The sequence below is a fragment of the Cervus canadensis genome, chromosome 3 (assembly GCF_019320065.1).
Source record: "Cervus canadensis isolate Bull #8, Minnesota chromosome 3, ASM1932006v1, whole genome shotgun sequence".
NCBI classification, from domain to species: Eukaryota; Metazoa; Chordata; class Mammalia; order Artiodactyla; family Cervidae; genus Cervus; species Cervus canadensis.
The window spans coordinates 106,346,584-106,365,138 of NC_057388.1; the positions used below are offsets into that span (position 1 = coordinate 106,346,584).

Sequence of the window (18,555 nt, forward strand, 5' to 3'; positions counted from 1 at the left end):
AGTGTGCAATAAATGTAATGCACTTTTATCATCCCCAAACCATCCGCCTCCAACCCTGATCTGTGGAAAGGTCGTTTTCCATGAAACCAGTCCCAGGCAGCAGAAATTTGGGGCACCTCTGGTTTAGATGATAGCTTACAGAGTGCAAGATTTTTATTTCTAAGCACAAGCACGTGCACAGATGTGTGCTTGAGACAAGTGTGCACTGGCATCCTGAAAGGCTGGCGAGTGATTAGAATGGAATTTTAGCCCCACGCATGGAGATTCTCACTGTTGAGTGCGGGTTTGCTGGCTGCCCGGCCTCCACCAGATTCTGTTCAGTCCCCAGGCTCCTGCAAGGCAGCTGTGCTCAGGGTCTCCCCCCACCCCTTCCTTTCCTTTTCCTTCCCTCCTCTGCCTGCTGCTGCCTGGCCACTTCTTCCCATCATTCGCCTGAAACTCCTCTCCACAAACCCTGTCTAGCTGTCAAACTAAAAGAGAAAGTTAAAACCTTCATCTTAATGAACTCTGCTATGAAATCTCACGATGCTGACCACACCACTCTTCTGGAAATTCTTTGCTTGTTTCTCCTCCACCCTCTTGGACAATCTTCTTTCTTGCCCTCCACCATGGCCAGCTCCTCCTCTTTTCTGCTCTCTAAATGCTGCTGGAATCCAGAAGATTCCAGTGACTTCTCTCCTGCTGCCAGTGATTTAGGCGGATGGCTCCTAAAAGGGGATTTTCAGCCCAGAGAATGCTTCTGAGAGCCAGTTGCCCACTTCATGTAGGAGGGTCATCATCTTTTCTTCTTCGTTCTCTAGATTTCTCATCTTCCCTGTGATCTACTGGATGGTGAAGCACATCACCATCCTCTTAGTCACCTGAGCCAGAAATTTGAGATTAATCCACACACCATCTCCCCACCTAAATCCAAATAGTTCCAAGCCAGTTGTACCTCCTACATTGCTTTGCATGTTCTCTTCCTCTCCATTTTCACTGCAATCTTATTATTTCTCTTTGGTATTAACACAGGAGCATCACATCTGGCCTCCATGACTCCATCCCCCAAAATCTGCCTTTTCATCTCACTGCAGATCTTTACAAACACAAACGTGACCATGAAAATGCCCTGCTTAAAATACTTCAGTGGTTTCCCATTAGTTTCAGAATGAAGTGCAGCTTTCTTAAAAAGGGGAAAATCAACACTGAAAAGCAAGAATAAAGCAATGCAAAATAGCTTAATTGGACAAAGTTTGTTGTGCTATGGCCCTCACCCACTGTCTGATGTGACATATTCCTGCTTCCCTCTCAGATATATCTCTTCAGCCCTATTCTACCATCAGTGAATATACTACTCAATGTGTGCTCCGTACAGAACTTTACCCTTCTTTCTCCTTTTGCCTGGGGGGTCCTTGTCTCACTTATATCCTTATTCACCAGGGTAACCTAACCATCAAGACACAGCTCCAGTACGTTATCTCTTCTGGGAAACTTCCCTTCCTCACCTACTCTCCATAATTAAATTCCACACTCAATCTGTATCTTTTCCTCCATTATCCTGCTGAGTTTCTTATAATGTTTGACACATAAAGGAAACACAATAGATGTCTGACCAGTGAATGAATGAGTGAATGAATGGGTGAATATTAGGCCAAATAATAAAGCAAAATAGGATGGGATAAAGAGCATTGTTCAATGTCTTATGAAGAAAAGTGTCAGACTTCCAGTCTGGGAGCTGCTCTGCTGTATAATTGAAAGAATGACTTAACCTTTCTGTACCTAGGTTGCTTACTTGAAAATAAGATCATACTAGGGCATGATGAAAGTCCACATTGACCTCTGATAGTCTGTCATCTCCATGACTATTCTTGCATAGAAAAGCACAACTCGCCATGAACTTAGTTGTACATTAGAGAATTGATGCTTGGCGAACACACCCTCACACTTTGGGGTATACCCCATCTGGGTAGCCACTTTACAGAACAGGCTTCTTAGCTCCGGGAGCTTGAATGTAAAATCTTTCAGAGGAAGAGGTGCTTATCCTGGTGGGAAAGCTTGAGCTTACCATTCCCTCTGAAGTTTCTTATTACACTTCCCTACTGTTGAAACGCCGTGACTTGTAAGAGGGCTGAGTGGGGGGTCTAGGTATCAGAGAGCATGCAGCTCCTAGGCTGGGGGGATGTGACTGTGTCGTGATGGTGACTGGGTGCGGGTACCATCTCAGTGTGCCCTTCCCCTTTCTTGCAGATGGAAGCCCTTACACCTGGTGGGTTGGCAAAGCCAACGAGAAGCATTACTACTGGGGAGGCTCTGGGCCTGGAATTCAGAAATGTGCCTGCGGCATCGAGCGCAACTGCACGGACCCCAGATACTACTGCAACTGTGACGCGGATTACAAGCAGTGGTGAGTGCAAGGGGCCGGGCCCGCGAGCTCCCCTCCCAGCCTGCCTGGAGGCCAGACTAATTAGATGGGAGAGAAAGTGTGAAAAGTGCTGAAATAATAAGAGAGGAGGTTAGAAAGGTTCGGACCTAACCCAGCTGACAAATGTCAGGAACGTTCTGAAAACTATAAAAGCCGAAAGAGGTCAGTGCTACAAGGGTATGCATTTAGAAATAGAAGAACACATAATTGATGTATTCATATTTTATTCAGAGAGGAAAATAATGAGGCATGTAGTAGACAGTGATTTGCATTATAAAATGTGCTTTGTGACAATACAGGGGGTGGCCACGGGCAGGGAGCCGCGTGCAGGCGTGTGCAAGCCCAAACAGCCTCCTACAGTGAGTGCTCCCACCTCCTACCGCGTTTGCTTTGAGGAGCTGGATGAGGGAGAAAAAAAAAAGACAGAGGTGGGAAAAGAAAGGGAAGATGGTGCTTTGCTCCCGTCTTCAGCAACAGTGCTTGCCAGCCTGCTTTTCTTTCATGCCTTGAACTGTTTATAACTCTGATACAAATCAGTTCAAAGAAGATCTATTTGGGGTTTCTTTCATCCCTCTACTGGCTTTTGTCCTGCTTCACGGCGAATGGCTGTGTCTGTGTCCGTAATAGATAAAGATAAATCAGCTGTCATTCTGTGGGGGAAAAGGCCCCAGAAGTTTTGAGTGGAAAATGTAAGCCTGAGTCTGGTTCTTTCCATAAAGCGCACATCTAGTAACACGGGAAGAGATGGCTATGCTCCATCCCTGCCTCTGGGTGGCAGCAGAGAGCAGGGCCCCGAATTTCTTCAAGTGACTGATTACAGTTGCCTACAGTTGCCCCGGTTTTAATTGATACTAACTACTTAGAGGACGGTTTACAAGATAAGTTCATCCTACCAGTTAACTGAAAACTAGTTCTTCCTGTAAAGTTGTGTGCTTGTCAGGTTGGATGCCTACCTATTTTCCAAAAGCCATTTTTTTTTAAAATAAATGATATTATTACAGAGGCTATACATTTCAGTGGCTTAGAATTTCTGTGCATGTGTATAAATAGCTATCATTACTCTTTAACGGTGGTTTATGGTCAAGAGGAAATAATGATATATTCACTTTTTAATTTTGTTTGAAAGATGTGTCTACAAGCACATGCACACATGTACACACATTGATACACTATAGGAAGACTAGAAGTCAGGAGAATGAAATCAGAGAGACCCAGTCTTCAAAGGTGACTTTTCGGTCAGGCAGTCTGTCGACTCAGTCAGTCCTTCACTCACATTGATATTGATGGAGCTCTTTTGTGCCAGGGAGTCTTCTGCTGCTGCTGCTGCTAAGTCACTTCAGTCATGTCCCACTCTATGTGACCCCACGGACGGCAGCCCACCAGGCTCCTCTGTCCACAGGATTCTCCAGGCAAGAATACTGGAGTGGGTTGCCATTTCCTTCTTCAGGGAGTCTTCTAGGTTCTGGGAATAAAACAGAGACTGGCAGTAACAGGAACCCCTTCTCCGACCTATGTTCTTGTCACTTCTTACTATTTGCATGTCTGCAAGTAGGTTCTGCGGGTTTGCGCAGATTCATTCATCTGCTCAGCTTTGACTCTCAGAGCCTTCGGGGAGCAGACTTTGGTGCAGCCTCCCAGACCAGAAGGGAGAGCCTTATTCCCAGATGGTTCATTGTTCAAGCAACCTACACTGTTCAGTGCTTTTGTCCTGCTGTATGGAGGGGAGTTGAGATATTCAAAAAGAAAAAGGAGATCTCGTGCGTGAATCCAAGTGAAATTTGTTTTTGTCAGATGTCGTCCCAGGGGCTCGGGATATAGTAGCAAATAGAGCATGGTGTTTGTCCTCAAGGACTCAAAAACTAGTTGGGAAAACACACACACACACACAGATAGACAACATAATACAACCAGCGCTCTGATGAAGACATCGCAGGGTCCAACAAAACCAGTGCAAGGAAACTGAAGTCCAACTGAGGGAGAGTGGAGAGGAGCTAGGACAGTCCTTATGAGTCAGGGATGCTTGAAGGTGTGCGGGGCACACTCTTCCTTGCAAGATTGACTTGGAGGAGAGGCAGGAGTGAGGACAGCCAGTTTGGGGAGCCATCAGGGCCTTAGATCTGGGCTGTGATGTGGAGAAGAGAGGAGAATGTTCATTGAGGCTGAGCAGTGGGCAGCGAACACTAGAGCTGCCGTTCTTTTCCGTGGGTGGTGGGAGATGGATTTACTGCAGTGAGCCCTGTGGAGGTTGCCTTGATGGAGAGGGTGGGGAGTGGGGGAGAGATCCAGCAAAAGGAAGTCACGAGGGTTCTTGAAAGGCGTTGAGGACCAGACAGTGGAAATGGTGGAATATATGTGATATTCGGGAAGTGGTCCCTCCAGGACTTGATAGTTATGACTATGTAAGAAGAAAGAGACGGGTCTGGGTAGGCTCCCCACTGGGCACCTAGAAATAGTTAAATTCCTTACCAGGCAAAGGAATAACCGTTCAGTGGGTAGATGATGGGTTCGGCTTTGAAAATATTAAGTTTGACATGACATAACATATTATAATACCAGCGTAGCACCGTGTCTAAACCCAGAGGGGCACCATTTGTGGGATCACTGGTAAGACATTCAGGCTTCAGAGCAATGCACTTACAAGAACATGAAAGTGAAAGTGAAGTCGCTCAGTCATGTCCGACTCTTTGTGACCTTATGGACAGTAGCCCACCAGGCTCCTCTATCCATGGGATTTTCCAGGCAAGAATACTGGAGTAGGTTGCCATTTCCTTCTCCGGGATATTCTTCCCAACCCAAGGCTTGAACCCAGGTCTCCCGCATTGTAGGCAGACGCTTTACCGTCTGAGCCGCCAGGGAGGATAGTACCTGAACTCCAAGAACAAACCTGAATTCAGATCATCCATGAGAAGATGTTGTAGACAGACCTGTTCAGCCTCACTCAGACACATGCCTCTGCAAGCTCTTGATTAGATCGTAACTTTTCACAGTTGCTCAGGGACTTGGACATGGCTGATGTCTTGTTTCCTTCGGGTTGAGTAGAGCTAAGACATCCTCACCCTTTTGCTCTTTTAAGATGGTCTAATGTCTCATAGTAGGAGCACTGTATCTTGAGCAAACTGAAAAGTAAAATGAGTATGTTTACAATAAATAACTATTAAAATGATCTTTCCTATTCGGCACAAGAAAGGAAGCTTTTGGTGATGTCTTCTTGGGCTTTGAATTCACCAGCACCTGGAAAATACCTATACTGTTGATGCTTTCAGTATTTCAGAATGAACAGATCTGTTTCTAGAGATGTGAACCAAAGTTCCTGGAAGCAGAAAACTTTACATTAGGTCCAGATCTGCCACTTTGAGGGGAGGCGTTTAGCCAGCCTTAAATTTAGGTTTGTGGTCTGTATAGTAAAACTGAATCTTAACTGGTAGACTACTGTGAGAGTTAAATAGAATGTGGACTAGGAAAATAATATTCTGTGAATTGTACAGTGTGAATACATAGCTGATTGCAATTCTTAATTATGTAATTTTCATTGCAATTCTTACCGGTTCCAAATGAATCTTAAGAAATGAAAAGGCACCAGGTAAAGGGGTCCCTGTGCTTTCTCGACCTGCCATGCCACAGGGCACATGTCGAATTCCACAATACCGTGAGGCAGTGACACAGAACAGGCTTTGTCAGAGAAACTTACAAACCAGAGATCATCAAGAGAAGAGAAAGTCTAGGTCCACTAACCCCATCAGCTCTCAGAGAGATGCTGGACCAGGCTCTTGTGCTGGGCACAGGGTTTCACAGAACGCCTGGCTTCTCCCCCCTCACAGGGCAAGAATGAAAACAGCTTTGTCGGTGGAGCCATCAGATTCTTAGGGCACCAGGAAGGCTGAGCGCAGGGCCAGGGGTTTACTGCATTGTCCGGGGGTCCTGCCGGAAGAGGGAGGAAGCCAGAACCCGGGTAGGAAGTAGACTCCTGCAGCCTCCCCCTTCCACGATGGGCAGAACCAGGGAGCATTTCTGGCTGGCTCACTGTCCAGGCTACACAGACTGTAGCTCCATGGTCACTGGTATCCAGCTCTTTTCATCCTACCACAGAGGGCAGATGAAGACTCAGGAAAAGGAAAGTCTGGTGCACACACCCACGTGAAACCCACACGTGTGAAACAACATCTGTAGTGACATGAAAATAGAAACTCAAATACTTTGGCCACCTGATGCAAAGAGCCAACTCACTGGAAAAGACCCTGATGCAGGGGAAGATTGAAGGCGGGAGGAGAAGGGGACGACAGAGGATGAGATGGTTGGATGGCATCACCGACTCGATGGAAATGGGTTTGAACAAGCTCCAGGAGACAGTGAAGGACAGGGGAGCCTGGTGTGCTGCAGTCCACGGGGTCACAAAGAATCAGACATGACTTGGTGACTGAACAACAACAACAACAAATAACGAAGGCAGAGGTTCTACTGAATCTCATGTTTTCAGGGTCCATATCCAGCTAAGAAAGTTGCTTCTACCAGTAATCTTACCTCAATCAGAAAAATCATTTCATTAAACTAAAACATCTATTTCTGCTTTATTGACTATGCCAAAGCCTTTGACTGTGTGGATCACAATAAACTGTGGAAAATTCTGAAAGAGATGAGAACACCAGACCATCTGACCTGCCTCCTGAGAAACCTGTATGCAGGTCAGGAAGCAACAGTTAGAACTGGACATGGAACAACAGACTGGTTCCAAACAGGAAAAGGAGTATGTCAAGGCTGTATATTGTCACTCTGCTTATTTAACTTATATGCAGAGTACATCATGAGAAACGCTGAGCTGGAGGAAGCACAAGCTGGAATCAAGATTGTTGGGAGAAATATCAATAACCTCAGATATGCAGATGACACCACCCTTATGGCAGAAAGTGAAGAGGAACTAAAAAGCCTCTTGATGAAAGTGAAAGAGGAGAGTGAAAAAGTTGGCTTAAAGTTCAACATTCAGAAAATTAAGATCATGGCATCCAGTCCCATCACTTCTTGGGAAATAGATGGAGAAACAGTGGAAACAGTGTCAAGACTTTATTTCTTTGGGCTCCAGAATCACAGCAGATGATGACTGCAGCCATGAAATTAAAAGATGCTTACTCCTGGGAAGGAAAGTTGTGACCAACGTAGACAGCATATTAAAAAGCAGAGATATTACTTTGCTAACACAGGTCCGTCTAATCAAGGCTATGATTTTTCCAGTGGTCATGTATGGATGTGAGAGTTGGACTATAAAGAAAACTGATTGCTGAAGAATTGATGCTTTTGAACTGTAGTGTTAGAGAAGACTCTTGAGAGTCCCTTGGACTGCAAGGAGATCCAGCCAGTCCATCCTAAAGGAGATCAGTCCTGAGTGTTCATTGGAGGGACTGATGCTGAAGCTGAAACTCCAGTACTTTGGCCACCTGATGCAGAGAGCTGACTCATTTGAAAATACCCTGATGCTAGGAAAGATTGAGGGCAGGAGGAGAAGGGGATGACAGAGGATGAGATGGTTGGATGGCATCACCGACTCGATGGACATGGGTTTGAGTAAACTCCGGGAGTTGGTGATGGACAGGGAGGCCTGGAGTGCTGCGATTCATGGGGTCACAAAGAGTCAGACACGACTGAGCAACTGAACTGAACTGAACTGAGAGACCAAAGTAGGTACAAAGTTCTCCTTTGCTATTTCCTCTGTGTGAGATCTAAGTCAGGGCATTTCGGTTCTCTAATTTTTCATATCCACACAATATAGATGGTACTTCCCAATTCATGTCAAGGTCTGGCAAAGTGCTATCATGAATGAACATTTAAAATTGCTGTAGGGTATGCTATTTTTATTACCTAAATGATGAATGGAACTCTAGCTAAAATCATTAAAAACTTTCTTTTTTAAAAATTGTATGGAAGTATAGTTGATTTACAATGTCGTGTTCATGTCTTCTGGACAGCAAAATGATTCAGTTACACAAAATGACTCAGTTATACATATATACATATCGTCTGTGTATATATATATGTATTTACATATGTATGTGCCTATATATATACATACCTTTATCTCTCCTTCCCTTGGCAACCGTAAGTCTGTTCTCCAGGTCTATAGTCTGTTTTGTTTCATAGAGAGTTTGATTTGTCTCTCATTTAGGTTCCACATATAAATGTTATATGGTATTTGCCTTTCTCTTTCTGGCTGTACTTTGCTTAGTATGATGATCTCCAGGTCTATCCGTACTGCTGTAAATGGCATTGTTTCATTCTTTTTTATGGCTAAGTAATATTCCATTGTGTGTTTGTACTATACCTTCTTTATCCATTCATCTGTCTGTGGACATGTAGATCGCCACCATGTCTTGGCTATTGTAATAGTGCTGCTATGGACACTGGGCTGCATGTATATTTTTTTAATTTGAGTTTGGTATGGGTATATATCCAAGAGTAGGACTGATGGAATCATTAAGAATTTCTTAAAGCACAGATGCATAAATTGGGGCCCAGGAAAATTTTACTTCCAATTACATTGGAAATAAGTAGAGAGAAGAATAAGACCCAGATTTCCAAACTTCCAGTCCAGTGTTTTTCTACAATATCATGGTCTAGGAAGACTACTCATGTTGTTTTTATCTCTTTTAATGATATATGAATTTAATGTTTTCACTAGTTATATATAAGTTTTAAATTTAAAGCTTAAACAATAGACCACATATTATATGTTCTTTTTTAAAGGACTCTAAAGCTTAGATTAAGCATTTATTCTTATTTACTAGAGTAAAACACACAAAAATGAAGCTGAGATAAATTAGATTGTAGCTCTGAGCATACTTCTGTCTCACAGCAAAGTGGCAATGGGCTGCAAGAACTATAACCATCTCAATAATCGCCTGATTATGCCTTGAGAAGTTTTGCACAGTTATTTCTGAGATTGGATGTAATTTAACATTTATGATTTACTATTCACAGCAATAGTAAATATTCCCACCTACAGTGCCAGAATCCTAATTAAGTGAGCCTGGTCTCAGCTAAGTGCCCACCACTGGGTAATTCCTGGCCTCAGACAGCCTGGCTCAATGAGCTAAATCATCATATCGGACACTAGTGATTCCAAAATGGAGCTGCAGGGAAGGCAGGCCGTTCGCTGCTTCAGCGCCCGTCTCACACTGTACTTGTAGAATTTCTGGACAAGTGTTTGCTGGCCAAGATGAGCACAGACATGGGAGCATGTGGTACGATTAGTAATCAGTTCTCACCTCACTGGGACGGTAAAGAATCTGCCTGTGATGCAGGAGACCTGGGTTCAATCCCTGGGTCGGGAAGATTCCCCTGGAGAAGAAAATAGCTACCCACTCCAGTAGTCTTGCCTGGAGAATTCCACGGTAGAAAGGTCAGTCATATACTAACTGGCCGTGCCCTACTCCATGGGCCCTGAAAGGAACTGATGTGTCTGGTGAGCTTTTTCCTGGGCCAGAAATAACCCATGACAATGTTTATAGGCAGCAGAATCTCTTCATTTTTTCAAAGCCAGAACCTTCACAAATGATCAGCTCAGCTGATTATCAAATCACTAACAGCAAAATATTTGGAATACTTTGAAAAGTATTTATTCTACATTTTCTCATCGTTGATCATTTCTTCTAATTTTCTCAATAATATTTTTCTTTGAAACATGTTCAGTGTTACTCAAAGTGAAATATTTCTATGCACATCTCATCCCTCACGTTGTTCAACAATAACAATAGTGAACATTTATTGAGTGCTAATTATGCACCAGACACTGTTCTAAAGTGTTTAAATGTATCATGCCATTTAAACATCACATTGACCCAATGAGGAAGGTGCTGTTTTTCCTCATTTTGCAAATGAGGCAATTAAACCCCAGAGAGCTTAAATTACTTCCACAAGGTCACACAGTTAACAAGAGGGATAGCAGAGATTCAGACCCAGGGCACACAAACTCCAGACTCATGCTTAGATGTTAACCAGCAAGATATGAAGTCTGTAGAAATTTTAACATTTGTACTATATACAGTGTGATTTAATTTCTTCCAATATTTAAAACTGCGATAAAACATATATATATATAAATTGACTATCTTACCAAATTTTTAAGTATAGTTCAGTGGTATTAAGTACATTCACTTTGTTGTGCAACCAATGCCACAATCCATCTCCAGAGGTCTTTTCATCTTGCAAAATCGAAACTCTCTATCCCTTATAAAATAACTCCCCATTTCTCCCTGCCCCCAGCTGCTAGTAATCACCATTCTTCTTTCTGCCTCTATGAATTCTACTGTTCTGGTACCTCATGTAAATGGAATCATGCAGTCTTATTTCACTTAGCATAATGGCCTCAAGGTTCTTTCATGCCATTGTTGTTCAGTCATTCAGTGGTGTCCAACTCTTTGTGACCTCATGGACTGCAGCACGCCAGGCTACCCTGTCCTTCACCATCTCCTGAAGCTGGCTCAAACTCATATCCATTGAGTCTGTGATGCCATCCAACCATCTCATCCTCTGTCATACTCTTCTCCTCCTGCCCTCAATCTTTCCCAGCAATAGGGCCTTTTCCAGTGGGTTGGCTCTTTGCACCAGGTAGCCCAAGTACTGGAGCTTCAGCTTCAGCACCAGTCCTTCCAATGAATATTCAAAATTGATTTCTTTTAGCATTGGCTGATTTGATCTCCTCGTGGTCCAAGGGACTCTCAAGAGGTTTCTCCAACACCACAGTTCAAAAGCATCAATTCTTTGGTGCTCAGCTTTCTTTATGGTCCAACTCTCACATTCATACATGACTACTATGTTGTTGCATGTATCAGAATCTCCCTTCTCTTTAAGTCCGAATACTATTTTATTGTATGTGTATACCACATTTCGTCTTTCATCAGTAGACACATGGTTTGCTGCTGCTTCTTAGCAATTGTCAATAATGCTGCCATGAACTTGAGTGTATGATTTCAATTTTATTATCTACTTTTACTCACCTCTATGCTGTTCTTTATTTGGTTTTTAAGAAATCTCATTTTGATTTTACTTTAAGAGTAATTTTATAATGAAAGTAGTGAAAGCAATGACAAAATAAATGTTTGGGGAGTATTTACCAGTGAAATGGAGAAGGAAATGGCAACCCACTCCAGTAGTCTTGCCTGGAGAATTCCATGGACAGAGGAGCTTCATGGGCTACAGTCCATGGGATTGCAAGAGTCAGACAGGACTGAGCAACTAAACCTAACCTACCAGTGAAATACACATGTGCACTGTCACTTAGGAGTATCCTCTCATTTTAACATCAAATCTATCATACAACATAGGTATTATTGTGTCTGACTCTTTGTGACCCCATGGACTGGAGCCCGCCAGGCTCCTCTATCCATGGGATTTTCCAGGCAAGAATACTGGAGTGAGTAGCCATTCCCTTCTCTAGGGGATCTTCCCCACTCAGGTATCGAACTTGAATCCTCCTACATTGCAGGCAGATTTTTAACCATCTGAGCCACGAGAGTACAATTTTATCATAAATAAGTTCAAATTGTTTTCTAAATGTAATCTGGTTTTGAGTCTTCTTTCTGTGGCTAGCTTAGTGACCTTGAACAAGTTGCAAAAACGCTCTGTGGGCCAGATGGCTTCACAGCTGAATTCTACCAAAAATTTAGAGAAGAGCTAACACCTATCTTACTCAAACTCTTCCAGAAAATTGCAGATGAAGGTAAGCTTCCAAACTCATTCTATGAGGCCACCATCACCCTAATTCCAAAACCAGACAAAGATGCCACAAAAAAAGAAAACTACAGGCCAATATCACTGATGAACATAGATGCAAAAATCCTTAACAAAATTCTAGCAAACAGAATCCAACAACATATTAAAAAAATCATACACCATGACCAAGTGGGCTTTATCCCAGGAATGCAAGGATTCTTTAATATCCGCAAATCAATCAATGTAATACACCACATTAACAAATTGAAAGATAAAACCATATGATTATCTCAATAGATGCAGAGAAAGCCTTTGACAAAATTCAACACTCATTTATGATTAAAACTCTCCAAAAAGCAGGAATAGAAGGAACATACCTCAACATAATAAAAGCTATATATGACAAACCCACAGCAAGCATCACCCTCAATGGTGAAAAATTGAAAGCATTTCCCCTGAAATCAGGAACAAGACAAGGGTGCCCACTCTCACCACTACTATTCAACATAGTGTTGGAAGTTTTGGCCACAGCAATCAGAGCAGAAAAAGAAGTAAAAGGAATCCAGATAGGAAAAGAAGAAGTGAAACTCTCACTGTTTGCAGATGACATGATCCTCTACATAGAAAACCCTAAAGACTCTACCAGAAAATTACTAGAGCTAATCAATGAATATAGTAAAGTTGCAGGATATAAAATTAACACACAGAAATCCCTTGCATTCCTATATACTAACAATGAAAAAACAGAAAGAGAAATTAAGGAAACAATACCATTCACCATTGCAACAAAAAGAATAAAATACTTAGGAGTATATCTACCTAAAGAAACAAAAGACCTATACATAGAAAACTATAAAACACTGATGAAAGAAATCAAAGAGGACACAAACAGATGGAGAAACATACCGTGTTCATGGATTGGAAGAATCAATATTGTCAAAATGGCTATTCTACCCAAAGCAATCTATAGATTCAATGCAATCCCTATCAAGCTACCAACGGTATTTTTCACAGAACTAGAACAAAGAATTTCACAATTTGTATGGAAATACAAAAAACCTCGAATAGCCAAAGTAATCTTGAGAAAGAAGAATGGAACTGGAGGAATCAACCTGCCTGACTTCAGACTCTACTACAAAGCCACAGTCATCAAGACAGTATGGTACTGGCACAAAGACAGAAATATAGATCAATGGAACAGAATAGAAAGCCCAGAGATAAATCCACGAACCTATGGACACCTTATCTTTGACAAAGGAGGCAAGGATATACAATGGAAAAAAGACAACCTCTTTAACAAGTGGTGCTGGGAAAACTGGTCAACCACTTGTAAAAGAATGAAACTAGAACACTTTCTAACACCATACACAAAAATAAACTCAAAATGGATTAAAGATCTAAATGTAAGACCAGAAACTATAAAACTCCTAGAGGAGAACATAGGCAAAACACTCTCCGACATAAATCACAGCAAGATCCTCTATGACCCACCTCCCAGAATATTGGAAATAAAAGCAAAACTAAACAAATGGGACCTAATGAAACTTAAAAGCTTTTGCACTACAAAGGAAACTATAAGTAAGGTGAAAAGACAGCCCTCAGATTGGGAGAAAATAATAGCAAATGAAGAAACAGACAAAGGATTAATCTCAAAAATATACAAGCAACTCCTGCAGCTCAATTCCAGAAAAATAAATGACCCAATCAAAAAATGGGCCAAAGAACTAAACAGACATTTCTCCAAAGAAGACATACAGATGGCTAACAAACACATGAAAAGATGCTCAACATCACTCATTATCAGAGAAATGCAAATCAAAACCACAATGAGGTACCATTACACGCCAGTCAGGATGGCTGCTATCCAAAAGTCTACAAGCAATAAATGCTGGAGAGGGTGTGGAGAAAAGGGAACCCTCTTACACTGTTGGTGGGAATGCAAACTAGTACAGCCACTATGGAAAACAGTGTGGAGATTTCTTAAAAAACTGGAAATAGAACTGCCATATGACCCAGCAATCCCACTTCTGGGCATACACACTGAGGAAACCAGATCTGAAAGAGACACGTGCACCCCAATGTTCATCGCAGCACTGTTTATAATAGCCAGGACATGGAAGCAACCTAGATGCCCATCAGCAGATGAATGGATAAGGAAGCTGTGGTACATATACACCATGGAATATTACTCAGCCATTAAAAAGAATTCATTTGAATCAGTTCTAATGAGATGGATGAAACTGGAGCCCCTTATACAGAGTGAAGTAAGCCAGAAAGATAAAGAACATTACAGCATACTAACACATATATATGGAATTTAGAAAGATGGTAACGATAACCCTATATGCAAAACAGAAAAAGAGACACAGAAATACAGAACAGACTTTTGAACTCTGTGGGAGAAGGTGAGGGTGGGATATTTCAAAAGAACAGCATGTATACTATCTATGGTGAAACAGATCACCAGCCCAGGTGGGATGCATGAGACAAGTGCTCGGGCCTGGTGCACTGGGAAGACCCAGAGGAATCGGGTGGAGAGGGAGGTGGGAGGGGGGATCGGGATGGGGAATACGTGTAAATCTATGGCTGATTCATATCAATGTATGACAAAACCCACTGAAATGTTGTGAAGTAATTAGCTTCCAACTAATAAAAAAATTTTAAAAAATTAAATAAATAAATAAATAAAGCAAAAGCGCTCTGTGATCATCTCCTTAGAAAAGAATTGAAATGGTGATAATGCCTACATTATGTGATAGATTTGATGTTTAAATGAGAGGACACTCCTAAGTGAGAATGCACATCTGTATTTCACTGGTAAATACTCTAAAAAACATTTATTTTGTCATTGTTTTGACTACGTCCTGTAAGCACACTCCCATCACACACTCAGAGTTCTGTCATGATGTCACTTATGAATACTGCTCTTCCAGTTGCTAAAAAGGCCAAGACAGTAGTTAATACTCAAATGAGTATGTGCATATAAAATAAAATATTAAAATGGGTAGCTACTGATACATTTCCCTTTTAGATACATAAATGCAGATGCCCTTTTGATCTAATGAAGGCCATCTTAAAATTTAAAAAAGAAGAAAGAAAAAGAAAACTTTATTTTAATCCCTTTTAGCCCCACAGCATGCATTTCAGTATCACAGCATTGCCAGAATGGACTGCAGAAAGGTTCTACAGCCCTGGGTAGAACTCCTTATACTTTACTGAAGTTCACTGGCCAGATTTTCTGTACTGTAAAGATGCATCTGAACAGGATTTTCCCTCAAAACATCTAGCAGCTAAACTCATTCAGAAGAGGAACTGCTTTCCAATATGTGGGTCAGGGCTAAGAGCCCAAGGGAACGGCTTCTGCTGTTTCATCAGGAATCCACCTCGGGATGTGAAACAAAGTATCAGCCAGGCTCATCCAGCAGGTGCCAGATAGTCAAGGTACAGCACAGCCTGTGAGTTAAAAGACCCCTTGGCATCGAGGACAGGGAGATGTCTCTCTTAGTTTTCAGAAGAAGCATAAAAATGATAAATTATATTCTGTCTCAGGGACATTTTGGTGCCAACTTGCTTGGCACAGCATAGAATTCTCCTGTCACCTTTTGGATTGTATCCTGACAGAAAGGTAATTGGGCACCAGAGAAGATGTCAGCAGAGTGTCAATATGGTTTGACCAGTGCCCCTAAATAATATTGATGACAGGAAAGGGAGAGGGATTAATCAGGTGTGAGCCTGTCAAATTCTCAGAGTGTGCCATGGGTTCCCGAAATAGATACAACTACCCACAGAATGCTAAATGGACTTCAACAGAATGCGTTATTTAGTGATCTTGAGAAAAAACAGAGCTAAGATCCAAGAGAGATTTATAAGAAAGCACAGTTCATTTTCCATCAGCATCCCTCTCTCCAACATGCTTTAAAAAGAGGGAGAGCTATTATTACATTTGCCAGGAAAAAAATTGCATTCTTCCTAAAAATCAATCATGAGAAAAGGCTCAAATTAAAAGATGCGTCACTCAGTTGAAAGCAAAGTGCTGACGAAGCAACAGTGAGGCAGGTTGTCAGTGTGGTTTGTAGGGAATCCACACATGGTGAAGCCTATTTCTTTCTTTACTCTGTGTCCCACTGAAAGATAAAATTGATCATCACATTTTCATCAGTGAAAAAGCTGGAGTAAGACTCAACATTCAAAAAACTAAGATCATGGCATCTGGTCCCATCACTTCAAGGCAACTAGATGGGGAAACAATGGAAACAGTGAATCTGTCTAACCATCCTTCCTCTACTGTCCTCTTCTCTTTTTGCCTTCAATCTTTCCCAGCATCAGGGTCTTTTCCAATGAGTCAGCTCTTTGCATCAGGTAGTCAACGTATTGGAGCTTCAGCTTCAGCATCAGTCCTTCCAATGAATTGATTTCCTTTAGGAATGATTTCCTTTAGGATTGACTAGTTTGATCTCCTTGCAGTCCAAGGGACTGTCAAGAGTCTTCTCCAACACTACAGTTCAAAAACATCAATCCTTTGGTGCTCAGGCTTCTTTATGATCCAACTCCTTACATGACCTCTGGAAAAATCATAGCTTTGACTATATGGATCTTTGTTGACAAAGTTATGTCTCTGCTTTTTAATACACTGTCTAGGTTTGCCATAGCTTTCTTTCCAAGAAGCAAGAGTCTTTTAATTTCATAGCTGAAGTCACTGTCTGCAGTGCCTTTGGAGCCCAGGAAAATAAAATCTGTCGATGCTTTCACTGTTTCCCCATCTATTTGCCATGAAGGGATGGGACTGGATGCCATGATCTTAGTTTTTTGAATGCTGAGTTTTAAGCCAGCTTTTTCACTCTCTTATGCAGGGAGGTAAATGATTGAGATGGAAATACAGAGTGTTTGGAAAAGCTGAGGAAATGAGCTTGGGTGATAGTATTTGCCCACCTGTCTTTGTCAGCACTGAAAATGATGCACTTTGACTGTAGGCTAGTGTGGTAGGGAGGATAACGGTTCCCAAAGATGGTCACATCCTAATCCTCAGACCCTGTGTAATGTCCCCTTACCTGGCAGAAGGGACTCTCAGAATGTGGCTAAGGATGAGAACCTGGAGATGGGAAATTATCCTGGATTGTTAGGGTGGGCCCAGTCTAATCAGATGAGTCCCAGCTATGATCACAAAAAAAATCTGACATCTAATGACAGAAAAAGTACCAGAGAGATGGTATATTGCTATTTTTGAAGAAGAAAGAGGGTGTCCATGAGCCAAAAAATGTAGGCATTTTCTAAAATCTGGAAAAGAAAAGAATATGGATTCTGTCATAGAAGCTCCAGAAGAACAACTTGACCCTGACAACACCTTGATCTTAGCGCAGTCAGACTTACGTGGGAATTTCAGTCTACAGAGCTGTGTTGTGCTGGGCTTAGTCACTCAGTCATGTTGGACTCTCTGTGACCCCGTGGACTGTAACCCACCAGGCTCCTCTGTTCATGGGGATTCTCCAGGCGAGAATACTGAAGTAGGTTGCCATGCCCTCCTCCAGGGGATCTTCCCAAAACCCAGGGATCAAACCCACGTCTCCCTCATTGCATGTGGACTCTTTACTGTCTCAGCCACCAGGGAAGCCCAGTCTACAGAGCTGTAAGATAACTCTGTGTTGTTTTAAACCACTCAGTTTGTGATAATTTGCTATGGCAGCAATAGAAAGCTAAGGTCTACCTTCTACTGTGCTAATGTAAGTGAAAAGATGCTGCAAAGCTTTTTTTCTCTGTTTTGTATTGGTGTAAAGTCAAGGCTGACTGATAAAATAGCCTTGCAGATGACTGAAGAGTATGTCCCGTAAAGGTACTCGGGGCCAACTCACACTCCTGCCTGAGCACTGCTTGCTGATGGGGGAGCTTCAAGCCTGTGCAGAGGACATGTTGGGTCTTCTGTGTATGGCCCTCTTGACCAGAGAGGATTGGCTGCCTGTTCTTACCTGTGATCAGATACCCTTCAGTTGGGTGATTATACTGCTGAAGAAAGTAATTTTGAAGACCCAGAAATATCCATTTATGTATCCAGACATGTGGTCCTCAGAAACACAGGGTGGGGAGTTAGCATTAATGTTTGTGCCACCTGCTGAAAGTTAGATGTAAGACGACATCTTCTTGATCCTTCAAAATTATAGTTTCACGGACCTGATCCTCTTCCCATCCTTTTAAAATTTTAATTGACAGGCAGAGAAATGATTGGATAATGAAGGCTTTATCCCTTTTCTTATTTTCATAATAACTAATGAATTAAAGAGGGATGTTATGGGCCTTATGGGATTTCCAATTGTAATAGCTCTATTTTATGGCAGACACCATTAGCCTTCATTGCAGGCCATTCTTAATCTGGCCTCAATCTGTTATTTGCAGTCTGTTAAACTCCTCACGATCCAGACAGCCACAGCCCTATTAGCAGCAAGGCTTCATAGCTAAGACAATGCCTG

General features: G+C 42.1%; 1 protein-coding gene across 1 annotated transcript in view; it reads left to right on the top strand.

Moving 5' to 3' along the window:
* The window catches only part of CNTNAP2 (contactin associated protein 2), a 2,193,843-nt gene that overhangs the window by 1,702,653 nt on the left and 472,635 nt on the right, over positions 1 to 18,555 (top strand). The window contains exon 15 of the mRNA XM_043463954.1: positions 2,227 to 2,383. Coding sequence (XP_043319889.1) covers positions 2,227 to 2,383 — 157 coding nt within the window. The remainder of the gene's footprint in view (positions 1 to 2,226; positions 2,384 to 18,555) is intronic.